We start from the raw sequence: 17,844 nt of genomic DNA on the forward strand, positions 1-17,844 counted from the left end.
CCTAACACTGAAGATCAGAAAACATGGAAAACTAATAGCAGAAAAGTCTACAGGTGTTTTTAAATGTCTTTAATGCACAAATGTGTTCTTAAAATGATCTCCCTTGTTCTTCTCTCCGTTCTGTTCCTCTTACAGCAGAATGTAAGGCCACTCCTTCTCTTACATTATTAATTCTTAAAAAGCAACAGAGGGTCCTGTGGCACCTTTAAGACTAACAGAAGTATTGGGAGCATAAGCTTTCGTGGGTAAGAACCTCACTTCTTCAGATTCTTCAGCATCTGAAGAAGTGAGGTTCTTACCCACGAAAGCTTATGCTCCCAATACTTCTGTTAGTCTTAAAGGTGCCACAGGACCCTCTGTTGCTTTTTAAGAATTAATAATGTAAGAGAAGGAGTGGCCTTACATTCTGCTGTAAGAGGAACAGAACGGAGAGAAGAACAAGGGAGATCATTTTAAGAACACATTTGTGCATTAAAGACATTTAAAAACACCTGTAGACTTTTCTGCTATTAGTTTTCCATGTTTTCTGATCTTCAGTGTTAGGCAGACTCCTCCAATGTCTACCTATTGTTGATTGAGTTAATGTGACAGAAACCTATGTTTACTTTATCCCCACTGATCTAAATATTGCAGGTGTCCCTGGGAACATCAGTTAACTAAGCTGCTACTGTATATAATACAGTGATGCTATTTTTTGTCTTGTTTACTGTATCCTTTCCTTCTGATCTGTATGTTGTCCAGTTAGTGACTCCTCTGGGTGTAGTGTTTGATCAGGTAGTAAAACTAGGATAATATCTCTTTTATGAGAAACTACACAATAAGACTTTGCTAATTCTGTCTCTGTCTGCTATGGTCACATCTACAGTGTGTCAGCCATGATGTTTGCTTCTCATTTATTAAAGGCACTTGCAAACTATTTATAATGAAAATATTAAAACCAAGAAACTACTCAAGATGTATTTCATTCAGTTTTGTATAACATAAGATGATAAAATCTATTCTCATTTATTAGTGGTATATACTAAAAACTGTTCTGTGTAGTTGATGCTGCACAAGCTATATTGTGTTGCAGAACTGTTCACAACTTCTTCAGAGGTTTGTTGTAGCTTGGATGGTAATCAGAACTCATTGCACTTTACACTGCTACACCAGGGACCTCAGTTCTGGAATCAGGCTCCCTGAGTTCTGTGACACACTGGTTTTAAACCCTGTGAATGTGAGCTGGTTAGAAACATTTAGAAAATGAGGATTTGTATTGAATTCTATGTAAAAGTGCTGATCGGGTGGTACTCTTAAGGCCTAATTCTGTAAGCCCATCACATGCAGATCTCCAGCTGAAGGGATATCTGGGTGTGGAGGGCTCCCAGGATTGGGAACTTAATGTTTAATTTCATAGTACCCTTTATTTTGTTAATGTTTTTCCATACATTTCCATCAGTTACCTAATCTCCACTTTACTACAGGATCCAGTGCTGACATGCAATAAAGATCAGGGTGCTTTTTTGCAGAATTTAGGGTCAGTGTGTTACACACCCTCTTTCTTGCTAGTAATTGGGGGTGTGGCATCAGTGGTAAGGAAGGAGACAGATGATAGTGACCCACCTATATTATTTTTAGGAACTCATAATAAGTAGTAACTGTGTAGCCAAAATCTCGGAACCAAATGTTAACGCACTGATTTTTCCCCCCCAGCAATAATTCAGAAAAGGTTAAAGAAAGAAAAGAAGGCAAAGAGGAAATTGCAGGAAGCGCTTGAATTTGAGACTAAGAGGCGGGAACAAGCAGAACAAACATTGAAACAGGCAACTTCAACAGACAGTCTCAGGGCCCTAAATGGTAAGAATTCAGCTTTTTGCTTCTCCTCAATTCATGTGCTGAAATAAGTTGTTATATTTCTCACAATTATTTTTGTGGTGCAGTAGGCCAAAACTCCCTTTTGTCTTCCTCCATTTAATTGCTTCTCTAGGTGTTGTGATGCTTTTTTTGTGCAGTATGTGTGAGCAAATATTACTTCACGGGAGAGAATGCCCAAACTAGAACAATTTGACGTTCTTAGCTTGAGAAGTCAATTCTTTGTTTTTCTCCCTGCTTAAAAATCTATTCCTCATTAATCTTCCCAGTCTAAAAAAAAATTGTCCTGGCCTCCAGTCATTGTTCAACATTAAAAAAAAAGGTTGATTGTATTGTAATTCAGCATTGGAGCAACAGGCTGTAAAAAAGGCTATCGGAGTCAAATGAAATATGTGTCAGTCTTACCTTTCTGTGCTTCTAGACTCTCTGACCCCAGAGATAGAAGCTGACCGCAGCGGGGGCAGAACAGATGCTGAAAGGACAATACAAGGTAGGCATTTGCAAAAGGCTATAAATCTAGATCTTACTATATGAGTTTTTCCTCCACTTTAGCCTGTTATTCAAGCATGTAGCCTACCATCTGGGCCACATCAAAACAAGTTCAAACAAGGTCAAGTTCATCTTGCTTGTTTATAAGAGAGAATTCATTCTGTGCTGATAGATTTTCTTTAAATTAACAGGTCAATTCTGTTTATATAAAGCGAGTGAAGAGGAATAATTAATTTGAAACTATGCTGGATTGAATCTTAGCCACACTGAATGCATTTTTTTGAATGTTTATAGTCACGTCTAGGATAATAATGTTTCTTAAGGTATATTTGAAACACTCTGAGCCTTTTAACCATACCAATGAAAACCTGGATTAACCTATGGGTAATATTCAAGGTGTGCTGAAAACTTCATAGCTAATATTCAGTGGCAGTTACTGCAAAGTGTGTTTCAATAAGCTACTCCAAACATTAACAATAAATAAAACTGTGTATTCCCCTCTTGGATTTTTCATTTGCCAAATGTTCCATATCCCATTATTTGCATTTTAATAAAACGAATCTGCTGAGTAAATTTATACTTGGAATACTAAAGGGAGCCATATTACTTCCTCTGTGGAGCTAAATATATATATTGCAAACAGCAAGATATTAGTAAAGAACAAATTCCAAAGGTAGCATTTATGTTATAATGTCATCTATAGTCAGTAAGCTAACTCTACCAACATGAATACTAAACAACAGAAATAGCATTTGTTTTCAATTGTAAATGAAGGTGCATTTTTCAAAGGCAAGCCTAAAATGATTAGCTGCAGTAATCTCTCTCTCTCAATTGCCTTTATTTTGCATTTTAAAGTCAATCATCTTAACTGTATCATTTGACATCTTTTTGTCTGTTTCTTAATCACTTTTTCTAACCCCTAAAGGGTTGTGGCAAACTTTCCACAAAGAAGGCATTGGCAATATATTCAAAAGGCAAGAAAGCTTAATTTAATACAACAAGTTCAAACAAATTTAAAACAAGACAGGAAGTCCTTACAGAAATGTATATGCATATTACACACAAAAACACTTTAAAAGTTATGATTGCAATGTCAAGCCCTCAAAAGTTGGGAAATGCCACAGTGAAAGTTGCATGTGCAAGTTAAATTGGGCCCTGTTGTGTGTATGCATTATGTCTTTAACATGATCAAAATCTGTATTTTCCATTGAATCTTGCCTCATTCAGTGCACAGAATGGAGAGTACTTACTCAAAGATAATCAATATTTTATGTTATCCGCCTTTTGCAACATGTGACCCCCATATCTTATTTACTGCACACTATTCAAAACCTGTTGTGGAGACAGAATTGTTCGTTTCCTCATAGGGCTTCTCTGTCATGCTTATCAATATAGTATCTGAGTGCTTCACAGATTTATCCTCACAACTCCCCTGTGAGAGGAAGGGGTTATATTATCCCCATTATAAAGATGGAGAGCTGTGGAACAGAAAGTTTTAGGCTCTGTCTATACCAGGGGTAGGCAACCTATGGCGTGTGTGCCGAAGGCGGCACCTGAGCTGATTTTCAGTGGCACTCACATTGCCCGGGTCCTGGCCACCAGTCTGGGGGGCTCTGCATTTTAATTTAATTTTAAATGAAGCTTCTAAACATTTTGAAACCTTATTTACTTTACATACAACAATAGTTTAGTTATATATTATAAACTTCTAGAAAGAGACCTTCTAAAAAGGTTAAAATGTATTGCTGGCACGCGAAACCTTAAATTAGAGTGAATAAATGAAGACTCGGCACACCACTTCTGAAAGGTTGCAGACCCCTGGTCTATACTAAACTCGCCTATGTCGGAATAACTTGTGTCACTCAGGGGAGTAAATAAATCATCCCTCAGAGTGACATAAATTACTGATGTAAGCACAGGTGTGGACAGTGCTATGTCCTTGGGAGAGCTTCTCTTGCCAACATAGCATCTGCCGCTCACGGAGGCTGAAATAGTTAAGCGGATGGGAGAGCTCTCTCCTGTCAGCTTAGAGAGTCTATATTAGAGAGCTTACAGCAGCACAGCTGTATCGGTACAGCTGCACCCCTGTAAACGCTAGTGTAGCTGTAGCCTAAGTGTACACTAGATTTGGGTGCCCAGTTTGAGACAATGGTGTCTGATTTTTTTAGAGTACTCCAGTTTTTCTTAGCACTTTATCTGTTCAGAGCTCAGCTTCCATTCACTTGAGGTGTAGCTGTGAGCGCTCAGCCCAGAGGTATCAAGTTGGGCATGCATAAAATGAAGAACATATAATTAATGGCCACCTGTGAATAGTTTAGTTTAAAAGCCTTGTCAACATTATATAGGAACTCTGTGGCAGATGCGGGGATAGAAACCTATTCTCCAGGGTGGCATTCATTTTTTTTTAATTAGGAGACCATCCTTTTCCTTTCAACAATTCCCTATCACTTTCTAACTTCTGCAATAAACGAGGCTGAGGTCCTACAAATCTCAGCCTGCTTTAGTACAGAACATTGACTCTTCCCCAGAATACTGTCTATCCTGTGCACTGAATGAAGGAGTCCCATGATAAAACTAGTATGTGATCATGTAATAAAAGACTGTACTATAATGCATACACTTAATTCTGGCATTTCCTAACTTTTGCGTACTTGACTTTGCACCCTTAACATTAATTTAAATGGTGGAGGGAGAAGGTAGGGTTATGTGTAATTTCCTAGGCTTTTAAAAAAGCAAACTGAAACAACAGAAATTCCATCATGTGGCATCATATTAGCACTCACATGGTTCGTCAGCAGGGTTGGAAGCTTCAGATCCACCGCTACCTGAGCTAGCTGATAGTAGTAGTAGGTTGTCATCATCTATGTGGACCTACCACAAGAGAAGAATGAAATATACACTTTGCCAGTAGGTTTCACAGATATTTATTGACCACAGAGGAATGTTGAGAGTCAGGAATTTTGGATTCCATCAGGGTGGATTGATTTAAATCACCAGTTTTAATGAAAATGTAAATTAACATGCAGGAAACTTTGATTTAAATAATAGATTTTAGTAATTTTTTGCATTTATACATTTAGTTTTATTCATAAAGAAAGGTTGGTTTACAACCATTAAAACATGTTGATTTGCTCTAAATATAGTGTTCTGGAATCTATGAACATATGAACTTTGCACTACATTTGGTGCTTCTTTTTGTTAACCAGAAGGATACACTATATCTATATACATTTATTTAACCAATTATATAGCTTAACATACAATTATTCAGATTCTTAATATTCACATTTTCAGTTATTTTAGAAAATGGCAAATGATGTATTTCGTATTTACTAGATGATGATTATTTTTTGTGGTTTATGTCAAGCTCTATTTGGATGGAAATTCAAAATAAATTAAAATGCCCTAAAACAGCATTTAAAATTTGTTTATTAAATAAAACTAGCTTAAATATGCTGTAACCATAAGCAAAAAAGTTTTGTAAAAAGTTTATCATAACATATTTGGAATTTAAAACTAACTGATTTCTTAAAGAAAGGAAGAACTATCTGTAGTTAGTGAACTGAATTAATTATTTCTAGTCATCATGTCCTTCAAGATTTTAGAACCTAGTTTTTACTAGTAGATTGGAAGATGAAAACAAGCTTTCCTGATTTTTCAACTTCCACTTGGTTTTAACTTTGAACTAGGTGTAGTTGAACTGAACTAGTAGAATAAACTGAAATGAAAAAAAAATCTCTCTTTACATGCAGAAGAGGGTTCTGCTATCAAAAGCTGGCTTAGCATTTCAACAAACTCTGGTTCCAGGTACTTAGCCAATAACTACCATTGGTTCAGTGATCAGACTTTCTTTAAAACATGGCAGCAAATATGTATTTTTGTATTTAATTTAAATTATTTTAAGATTATGAATAATTTAGGTCTTAACATAGATTGCCATATTCAAATTTAATTTTAAATGTTTTTTTAAATGCATATTTAATTGCATTTAAAAATCTGATTTAAATACATCTGATTTATTTTTTTATTAATCAATTATTATTTGTTTAAACATTATTGGTTTGTGTCCCCCCTGGATTCAATTCCAGGTTCTGGAGGGGAATTTTCTCTAGTGGTCACAGAGACTTCTGTCCTGTTCCCATTGGCTGCAGAGCCTAGGGAGGGTACTGAGGCCATGGCCCTACCTGGCCCACCACAGCCCAGCTTGGAGCAGGTGCTCCGGTGGCGACAAGGACAGGAAGAGGGCAGGGGTGGGGCTTTGCATTGGGAGGGCCCCAGCTGCACTCTGTGGTGAGAGACAATGGGCTGAACAGGGGGATGGGTTAGCCCTGTGGGACAGGAGCCATTGTGGGGTGAGTGCAGGCCCCTTGGGGCCTCCTACCCCCTGGGGGCAGGACCCAACTCCCACCACCACCCATCTGACCCCCTTACACACTTTAAAAGACACTCTGCAGCCCTTTCCTGTTCCCCTCACACCTGACCCTTTTCCCCGTGTCCCCTCTAGCTCATATTGCCAGTCCTATCTCTCCCTTCCCCAGCTCCTCACCCTAGTCTTCCTTCCCCCTCCATATCCAGTCTCCTTCACCAGCCAATCCCAATCTCTTTCCTCGCACACACGGGCTCCTTTTCCCAGTCTCCAGGCCCATCCTTTCCCAGTTCTCCTGCCCTGGATCCTCTCCTGATCTCAGTCTCAGCACCCCCGCCTCCATCTGGCTCTTAGTCTGATGTCAGGGTATCTCCTCCATGCATTGGCTCCCAGTCTCCCTCCTGTGCCATTCTGACCCCATTTTCCACCCCATCCCACCTCTAAGTCCCAGCCTCCCTTGCTCAGCCATTACCAGTATCCACCCATCTTAATGTTTCCCAGTACCAATCTTCCCCATGGGCTTCTTGTCCCAATCTACTTCCTCTGCTGCCTCTTCCCTCCCACCCCTATCCCAGTCCAGCTCTTGGTAGTATGGATGGTACAATTGCCTATTTATCAACAATCATTATTTTTTTAAATTTTCAATATTGAATATGCTGAGCTAGGCAAACAAAACGGGGATTCTATGGGGAAGCAAGGTAAAACTAATACAAATTTTGAAATATCTAGTGCAATTTTAGAAAAGGTTAGGTCAAGAACTTAGGCAAAAAATAAAAATAAGTTAAAATATAAAAAAAAATCATTGCTGCTTATTCTAAAAATAAGTTGACAGTTAATTGCATCCTAATAAAAGGATATTGTCAACTTAAGAATCATATTTAAACCTGATTTTTTAAAACTTGCCATTGTTGTGATTATCTTAACTGGGAGAGATCAGTTCATTTATCCACAATCCTTTTCACTGTTGGCCCTATATGGACTTTTAGACAGTTTCACACTGTTGTTTGTGAGGGTCTTTTATATAACAACAGAGGAAAGAAAAAAACATTTTAAAAAACAGGAAAATGTAAAAGCACAAAAATTGGAAGAAGAAATTAAAAGCAGGTATAGTACTTAACACTCCTTTTAATTCGCTTTTTAGTTTTTGTCTAGATTTCAATAAGGAATGAAAGCTATGGGCCTCAAACACACACACACACACATATATTTTTTAACGACACAAGGTCATATTAAACATTTTTTAAAAACTGGTGTCAACACTGGTTTTATGTGTTTTCTTTCTTGTTTTTGATTTTTAACAAATAATAAAGCAGGTTATCCTCTTCTTCATACATATTGTAGGTTCACTAGATGCCTATGCCTAACTCCCAACCAGGTCTCCCAAGACCCCCTCATCCCACACAAAAAGGTACCATATAGAGAAATGTTTAACTTATATATACTGTTTTGTTACCAGGCCTTTTGTTAAACAAGAAAACAATGAAATTTACTGACTCCCTTATTTTTTGTTCTTCCTCAGAAATCTCTCTTTACTCCACTTTCTTTCCCTCTCTGCTTGCCTTTTTCCCCTCTAATGCATCTGTTACCCCTATAAATCTCTCCTTTCCCAACATTCTTTCCCCCAGCCTTTTTCTCCACTCCCAGCCAGCTCACACATAGCTCCTCCCAGTTCTCTTTCCTCACCCTTTCCAATATACATTATCTAAACCCGTACCCTGGTAACTCTCGCCCCCTTCTGTTCACTTCATGCCCCTTTTTGTCTCACATGTTCTGGTTACCTATTCCCCAGCCTGTTCCCATTATTTGTCCTCTCTCCCAAACCTTTCCTGCTTTTTTTTAAGCTTTCCTCACTTGCCTCCTGACCTTGAGGCTCCCTTCTCTCTCTTGCCTTCCTCATTTCTTTCCCATTTTCTACTGCCATCAGTTCATCATTTGTTCCCAGTTCATCCTTTCCATTTGCAGATGTGATACTCAATGAAGATCCTATGCCTTCTCAATCACTTCTCTGCCAACAATCCATCTTCTTTACCCTGGTGTCCCATAGTCTCAGGCCCATGATTTCCCTGGCCTCTCCAGATACCCCATTCCATTTCCTGAGTCCCTCCTTTGCCCTCTGCTCATCCCCATGGCTTTCCTGCCTCAATTATTCTTTCAGTCTAGTCTCTCTTCCATTAATCCAGCTTCTGATGACAGCATGCTCTAGTCCCTCTTCTGGCTGCCAGTCTCTTCATTGCTCCATCTCCTGGTTCTGCAGCAAACTGACCTGCCGCCCCCCAGCAGACCAATTCTCTACCTTCCAGTGGATCTTCTGCCTCCCATCAAGCATACCTATCCTCTTCCTCCCCACATCCCCTAAAGCAGAGCAATTCTGTGTTTCCCAAATCCTTTCCAGCAAACCAGTCTCCTCTCTCTGCCTTCATCCAGGTTCTCTAACATATCTGCAGGCTGATTTTCTGACCATGGGTGAAGGGATGCTAGAAATGGTTCCCAACTACTCTCTGACCCTGTGTAAGAAGGGAAGCTATCCTGTGCATGGAGTTCCCATCCAGATCTGGGCTCACTAGAGCATCTATCCCCCTCCCCGTGAACCCACAGTGGGGTTCTCATTGCCTGTCTGGGAAACCAGCTGAGTCTTCCTCCCACAGGTAGCCAGTGGGGGGCAATGCTGAGCAGTTGCAGCAGAGCAGAGAGAGCAGCTCCAACTCAGCACATTCCCTAGTCACACAAGGAAGTAGTGCTCTCAGGGCTATGGGACAGGCAGTGAGGGAGAAGTTGGGAAGGCACTACCTCCTACCACCTCCCTGTTGTGATGAGCTTAGTGCTGAGCTTTGCTAGGAGCAGACTGATATTTTTAAGTAACACGCAGTGTGGTTTTAAGCCACAGCTGGCATGAGGGGGCATGAGGTGGATGGGCCCAGCAGGAAATATTGGAGCAATGTACATGGTCGATCTACTCTTAGGTTGGCACAGTACTGTTCAGAGCACCGAGAGGTTATTGCTCCTGCTGCACCCTTTGTTCAGATGTGTCATGTGTTTCTCAGTCAGCTCTGGGCCCACTGGGGTTTTGAGTAACACCACCAGTATGAGAGACTCATAGGGCCATGTCCGGCCCCTTTGTGAGTGCCCATACAGTGCAAAGCCCATGCAGAGCAGTGTCCATGCAGTGTTTCCATACGAATCATCTGACAGAACTAATATGTTGGTGATTTAACTGTGCGTATCCCAGATACTTAACACGTGCACTTTGCTGTTTAAATATTGGGCAGATTTTTAGGGCACAGGCTCTGCAAGCAGCTGCCACTAACATTAATGGGAATCATTTAGATAAGTCCTTAGTCTCTTGACTGAAAACATAACCTGAATTGTTTTCTGAACTCATCTGAATCTCTTTTAATCTATTATTAAACAACGAAAATGAGTGTAATAATCTCAGTAAATGAGCATTTATGTTTGATTCTTTTGCAAGATACTTGTCTTATGTTTGAAAAGTACACTTCTGAGATACCTGCGTATTTAAAAAAACCTGTCATTGTTATATGTACCACATGCACATGATTGTATTTCTGATGTAAAAATGTTGAGCAGGCTTTTCTCAATGCTTTACGGCATTTATTATGCCAAATATAAACCACATTCAAAGATTATATTTAAGGTCACAAAGTCAAGCACTCATAGGCTGGGTCTATACTACCCGCCTGAATCGGCGGGTAGAAATCGACCTCTCGGGGATCGACGGGACGCGACAATCGATCCCCGAATCGGCGCTCTTACTCCACCAGCGGAGGTGGTAGTAAGTGCCGCCGACAGAAAACCGCAGAAGTTGATTTTGCCGCCATCCTCACAACGGGGTAAGTCGGCTGCGATATGTCGAATTCAGCTATGCTATTCACGTAGCTGAATTTGCGTATCTTAAATCGACTCCCCCCTGTAGTGTAGATGTACCCATAGTTAGGTAATGCCAGAATTAAGGATGTCCATACAACCTTAATTCAGTCCCCTTGTGCAAAGCATTTTGATATAGCCTTTAATTGACTGATCACGTACTATTATTTCCACAGAAACTTGACCTCATGCAGTGCACAGGATGGACAGTTCTCACTTAATGAGCAGCTATTCAGTATTTTGCTTTATACTCATTATTCAGTGTGTGGCTCTGTGCCTTATTTATTAACAGAAAAAAATAATATCTACCTCTTACATAGCAGTTTGTATCAGAAGGTCTCAAAGTGTTTTACAAAGGAGGTAAATAAGTGGGAGCCATGATCTGCCGAACCTATGGACGTGGGTGGTAAGCAAACTGGCCTGGCCCGGCCCGCCAGGGTTCTTACCCAGGTGAGCCGCATGCCAAAGGTTGCCGATCCCTGCTCTAGTGCATTGTCTAGGTCAGTTTTAAAAATCAGCTTACATTGAAAGAACAAAAAGTTACTGAGATTTCTATGTGTTAGTATTTGGTTTTTATTATTCACAAAGTTTCCAACACATCACTAGTTTCTTATAACAAGAAATGCCTATGAGATATGGACTGCAAATATGTGCATTATTTGATCTGAATTATTTTAATATTTTGTTCAGATTAGTGAACACCTCAAAGCAGTAACTGATCACTAATCTCAAATGTTCAATCTATAGTTCCAGTCTTTTCTTCCTAAAATGTGTACATCTTAATTTAAATCTCTATAGTCTGCTCAGGTACAGTACGTACACAATTTTATGTCTGAGATACAAAAGATTATTATTGTAGGTAATTTTATCACAGATATTACTCTGGATCCCATCTCCTGACAATGCAAGATTGTTCTAATGATTTGTCAAGTCTAGTTTTAAAGTCCCAAATGATGGGGCATCCCCTTCTTTGCTTGTCCCATTGCTTACTAGTTTCCTCTAGTAGGACATTTAACTAAAATACCTTTCCTTAAAATCCTCCTTTGATTGATCTATTTCTTCCATCATTTCATCTATGGTGTCCACCATCTTTATTGAAATTACTGGCAATCTAAGGGCTTTGTCTTTAAAATGTTTGGACCCTCTACTTCCCTCAACCCCATGAATTACTTTTACATTAAAATCATCTTCTCCCTGGGCTTCTGTGACTATGATATCCTTATATAAATTAACCTCCCATGCTCTTTTTGCATTTCTTCTGGAGGCACGTCTTCTTTCTTCTCTCTCTGCTTCTCTGATGTGTCTCAAGTCACTGTCTCTATTCCACTCAGTTTCTCCCTTCTCTCTAATTCCAAGAGCAATTTCATCTGCTCCCATAGTTCCTTGAGGACAGAGTCGTTCATCTGTACAGTACCACACATGCCAATAATGGTATGTACATTGTGATATTGATTACTCCCTACGGAAAGAAAAAATCTGATTATTTTATTATACTTTCTTCCAAGTCTTTCTTGACTTTTCTCATACCAACAGTTTATAGTTACAGTAAATATATATCTCAAATAAATCATTTTAAAGTTCTGCGTTGGTATTCAGTTGACACTTCCTCATCAGCTCTGGAAGCTGTTGTGCCCTATGTAGTACCACTTGTTAAGTACAACAAGTTTTTGTTGCTCATTCAAGGCAACCAGTATGGGACTTTTAGTAAAGAGGGGCTGGGGCTGTCTGAGTGTGACTGGGTTCCCGGTGTGCAACCTGAACTGTGGGACTGCTGAGTCCTCTGTCTCAGCAATCTTGGCTCCCTATCACACTGTAATGCTGTTGGCAAGCTACAAACCTCTGGCAGGTACTGCACTTACACAGACATCCACAGGCAAGGACAAACCCAACTGAGTTACATGAATGCCTCTCCCAGCCATTCATTAACCAACAATAGCCAATTCCTCCCAACTTCCCAGACTTGTACCGTCTTGCCCTCATCAGAAGCCTGACCAATGTAAGTTCATTACCCAGTCCACCCCTTCCTCGATTTGGAGAAGACACACACTAGCCCTTATAAACTGAACTGAGATTTCCAAAGCAGTTTAACCAAAACACACTGTTTTGGGTAAAATAAAAAACAGAACAATAGATTTTAAATGATTATAAGTAGTAAGCAAAGAGATCAAAGTTGGTTACCTGAGAAATAAAAATATTTTTTTGCAATCTGAGTTCTATAAACTAAACAGGATTTGAATCAAGCAGTGTCTCACCCTGACAGATGGTATAAACAAGTCGAAGATCTTTGATATACAGGTTAGAACTCTCCTCCAGCCCAGGACCACCCTCCCCAGTTTAAAGTCTTTGTCCTCCAGACGTTTTTCCAGGTGTTGAGTTGTGGGAGGGGGGGAATGAGGTCAATTCATGATGTCATTTCCCCTTTTTATAGTTTCTTCCAGCTTTCTGGAAAGATCTATGCTTGTGACATGGAGGTCCGCACCCATTGGTCAAGCAGCCTCCATTGTCTAAGCACTCTCTCAGAGAAGTCTTCTGGGATGGTTGCTGGGCAAGTGGATTCCCCTTTAATGGGCTATCAGAACATCTGGCTACTCCATTGTTATACTTGAAAGGCTGGTTGTGAGTGTTCCCAACCTCACAACATATTTCAGTAACACACACATAGCAAAATGTCATGGCTCCGCAAACAATGATAGCACATACAATCCAATAGGATATTAATGTTCAAGAGATCAAGACTTTTAAAATGATACCTCACAATGCATACTTTGTACAAAACATATTATAATTATATGATAGTGGAGAGTACAGGGCTTTCAGGCTGCTGCTTTGAGGTACAGAGTGCCACACTGGGGATTGCAGAAGTTGAGCATTTTGGAAGGGAAAATAAACTAGGATCTGGAAACAGAGCTCTCAGAAGCCTAGAAGGAACAGGAGAATTTTTTGCAGACATGGTGGATAACTTCCCAAGGAATCATCAACTGCTTCTTATTTTATGGCTGCTTGTGGAAACAAATAGCTGACTCATCCAGATCCATGCAGGAAGAAATGGGGTTTCCGATGAAGCAAAGGCAAAATAGTGGATGGCTTCTTCTTGAAGATGAATTTGTCTCAGAAGTTCAATTTTGGTTTGGAAGCTCCTCAGCAGGTTCTTCCAGTGTCTCAGACTTTCAACTGGACATAAGCTAAAAACCCATGGGACAAAAACTCAGAGGAAGGAGATTTGAATTTGGATCCATCTAATAGTGAAAACATAAATTCCTAGGCATGGAACATCCAATCCTAGTATAGTGAGGACTCTTTGGCAACAACCTGACATAGAAGGGCAGTTCTTCCCAGCCTGACTTTCAGGTTTCTTCCTATCACTAGTTCTCAGATTTCCAAAGTTCAGAGAGATCACTGAGCTCAATGCCTACATTTATAATTACCTATAGAAATCAAAAGGAGAGGGTTTGTAGCTTGACAGGATTCTTCAGTGTTGTCCTAGCATCTTTAGGTGAATTAAGTGAATTAAGCTATGGGACAAATGTGAAAAAGGGAACAGAATGGAGCAAAGACGTCACAGTGGCCCTTTAGGGAGAGATACCTGCTATCTTTATTGATGCCAAAGTCTGTTAGAAAATTGATGGATTTGTGGCAACGTATGCACATACCCCACTGAGTCCGAGAGGCAGAAGGGTGAATATATTCTTTCCATCTCTCCTCTCTTCTTTCTCATGGTGAATGGCAGACATAATATCTTAAAGTATGTTTTTATGTCAAAGACTGAGACTTTCAAAAGAGTCTAATGGAGATAAGTGCCCAAATCCCATTGATATCCCTTTAGCTCCTTTGAAAGTTCTAGTCCACATGATCCTTTTTTATTTGTGTTTAGTCTTCTTAAAGTTCTTGAGGATCAGGCCTGCATCTCATATGCAGTAAAATATACTTATAATGTTTTAATTTCATTTTGATTGTTAACTTAAACTTCAACTGCCTTTTGACTGCTGGGTGCAGGAGTTTGAATTAATGCCATGCTCTTTTTATTCATCTGTATAGAGCCATACACCCAATGAAATTATATACATCATAATAAATAACAGCATTAATCTCAGTACAGCACTTTGAATTACGGTAATTCATGTGCAGCAGTGGAAATTTCCCTGAAACTAAGTATTGTCACTGTAGCTTTGTTCCAATCCTAATGGGTGATTCTAGACTCCCAGTGAAAAGGTGAGCATAACAAACTATACCAATTGGCTCATGAACTTTCAGTGTCCTCGTTCACCTTCCCGGTGAACAGCTCTCTCCAGCTTAAATGTTAAACAGAGGTAATACAGTAGATGATCAAGAAATCTCTTTCTAGTTTGCCTGTATTTTGTAATTGATCCCTGAATAGTCAGGAGGGAAAAATGCAGTAATTATGTACTTTACCTCACATACAGCATTTTTTCTTGACCAAGAATAAATACTGGAATTATCCTACAATACACAGAAACCAAACAATAATAAATTTTTCTCTCCCCTGACACAGCAGTCTGGTATTTTGGCAGCTCTTCAACTCAAACTAATCAATTAAAGACAACATTGATTAAGTTAAACAAAAGGTGGTATTGATTGCAGGCAGTAACCTATAAATAGGCTATTGTTTCATAGTATTCATAGGTCATTGTTAGCTACACCTTTAAACTTTAAACTAGACAATTGTGTTATTTATCACTTAAGAAAGCAAATGCTAGGGTTTTAGTTAATGCACAGTAACTTATATGCTGCACTGCATTCTAAAAGAGCCCCTTCATTCAGCCTTTCAGATATAAACTTTTTCACAATTCACTTAAAATGGCTGTGTACTGCAATTTACAACATGTTTTATAGCTGTGTATGTGTGGAGTTGCTTGAAATCAAATATGTTCATGGCCTTTCTTCTGAGATAAATGATTAATCAATCAGAGGCTTTTCCCCAACATGGAACTCTCATACAATTTCAAAATAACTATGTGTAAAATTAATGACTAAGCATGAACACAGTCAAATGTGAAGCTTCAGAACAATAAGAATATTAAATAAAATGTGCACAGAGAATATTAAGGCACTATTTAGGGTTGGTTTGATTTGCGTTATTTGCATCCATTCGCCCCTCCCCGCCCATTGATCTTTCTGTGAGGAAGGATGGGTATGCAGGATGTATTCTTGCCTAAATAATATGCATAGTGTTACTGAGTCATTATAGGTGCTTCAGTACCTGGAAAAGATGGGTATTCCAGCCCACTGACCTCCCCATAAACACCACATTTCGTACATCCTTTCCTTTTAAGGATGACTAAGCCCTGAGCAGGATGGCAAAATTAAATACTCACAGTTCTAGAACTTCTGTGGCTGGAGCATGCAGTGAAAGTATTTTCAGCAACTTGGAAAGCAAAAATCTGTCTAATGCTTTTTCCTTCTGTAGGAGGAGTTGAAAGTTTTTTGTTTAGCCCGCTAAACAGAAACAGACACAGTCTAGATCCCTTTTCTGTTAAAGTGCCTATAGTCCCACCATGAAACAAACTAAAACAAACAAGCAGATTTCTAGTCCCTTCACAGAGTTTGTTCTCCTTCTCAGACTGAGCCTTCCCCAAATGGCCTTAATCCCATACTTACTCCAGGCTGCTTTGGTTGGAGGCTGAAGAGCTCTCTGTTCATTAAACTTTGCCTCTCCCCTTGGAGCCTCATAACTTTCTTTCTCAACCAAATTCAGTTCTATTACAGGCCCTGATGGATACTAATATCCTGTCAGACATAGTTACATGACCACACACAATGTTCTTTGAGGGCTGGGTTTAGAAACAATGGTACATATGAGTTTCAGTTTCCAATTGAGCAATTGTGTAATTTTGTCTGTTTCAAGAGAAGAGTGAAAATGCACAATACTTATTATGTATGTGACATGCTGCCACAAAGAAACTGCATCCACCTATGTTAATGCTGAGGGTATATTTATTTTGCATGTATTCATGGCAATTGGGTGATAGAATTACCTTAATGCACACAACCCTTGCAGATGCTTCTAAAGTTGTTGTTTCTTGATGCCACCTTATCCCTTGTTACTAGTTTTCCTGAAATACAGGACAGGGCATACCCGAATTATACTATGCTGAGTTAAGGATAATAATGCTCAGTTCTGGCTAAAAGGAACTTTTGTTATACAAGTGTAAATGATACAAGTTATTCCATACAGTTAGCATACCTATGGGGAAATCAATTAAAGAAATAGCTGAATATAGAGCAAGATGTATTCTATAATTTTCTCAAGAAATTCACCTCCTGAAATGTACTAAACTAGACTAGATAGTAAAGAAATAAGAATTGCCATACAAGATCAGATTTATGGTCAGTCTAAATCCAGTGTCCTGTTTGATAATGGGCAATACCAGATGTTTCAGAGAGAGATTCAAAAACTCCACAACAGGGAGATGTGGGCTAAGATGTCTCCCTTCCCCATGAAAGTCTGATCTTAATCCCTAATAGCTAGAAATTGTTTTAACCCTTGAAGCATGAGTATATCCTTTCCAATACTCTTTTTTTAGCATTAATGATTATAACTCTGGATATTCTTGTGATCTATATAAATGTACAACTCTTTGCATGTTGCTAAATTCTTGATCATGCTATGGCAATGAGTTCTACTGTCTATTATGTACTGTGTGAAAAAGTATTTACTGTAACTTTTACTCCAAGAGGAAGGACCATGTCACTCTCTTCCTCTGTCATTTTTACTGGCTTCCCATCTGCCTCTGAAACAATGCCAAAGAGCACACCTGATTTTCAGAAATGTTCTTGTCTTTCTGGCCACTTATCCTCAGACTGACTTGTACATTCATTTCACAGCTCCAGTCTATCTGTTTATATGGCTCTGTCGGCATAGTATTGGACATTCTCACAATATGCTTCTTAGGTGGGGAACTATTATCCAGGTAAAAAGATTTAGGGCAAATTTTTTTAAAAGCATGTACATCACATTGATTTTCAAAGATACTTGGGCTTCTTTGAAATTTTTACCCTACATGACTTGCCTGGCCTCTCACAGAAATTCTGTGGCAGAGCTGGGAATTGAATCCAGATCTTATGAGTCTGAGTCCATTGATTTAACCATAAGATTGTTTTTTCTCTCTTAGGGTCCTCTCCTTTTTCCCCTAAAATTCTTCATACCTTAGAGCACTCTTTTACTTTTGCTCCATTGTTTGTTTGGAACATCTTTGTCAACTCCCTCCATATTACTTTATCTATTTAAATTCCTGTTT

At 39.2% G+C, this 17,844-nt stretch overlaps 1 protein-coding gene across 11 annotated transcripts in view; it reads left to right on the top strand.

Annotated features, from left to right (window-relative positions):
- The window catches only part of DACH1 (dachshund family transcription factor 1), a 455,938-nt gene that overhangs the window by 411,945 nt on the left and 26,149 nt on the right, over positions 1 to 17,844 (top strand). For 7 of the 11 annotated variants that reach the window (XM_034758361.1, XM_034758362.1, XM_034758365.1 and 4 more), the window contains 4 exons: positions 1,693 to 1,836; positions 2,273 to 2,341; positions 6,093 to 6,147; positions 8,048 to 8,114. In XM_034758361.1, the coding sequence (XP_034614252.1) occupies positions 1,693 to 1,836; positions 2,273 to 2,341; positions 6,093 to 6,147; positions 8,048 to 8,114 (335 nt within the window). The remainder of the gene's footprint in view (positions 1 to 1,692; positions 1,837 to 2,272; positions 2,342 to 6,092; positions 6,148 to 8,047; positions 8,115 to 17,844) is intronic. The other 4 variants (XM_034758364.1, XM_034758368.1, XM_034758363.1 and 1 more) reach the window with 3 other exon arrangements.

This window comes from Trachemys scripta, chromosome 1, assembly GCF_013100865.1.
Source record: "Trachemys scripta elegans isolate TJP31775 chromosome 1, CAS_Tse_1.0, whole genome shotgun sequence".
Taxonomy (NCBI): Eukaryota; Metazoa; Chordata; order Testudines; family Emydidae; genus Trachemys; species Trachemys scripta.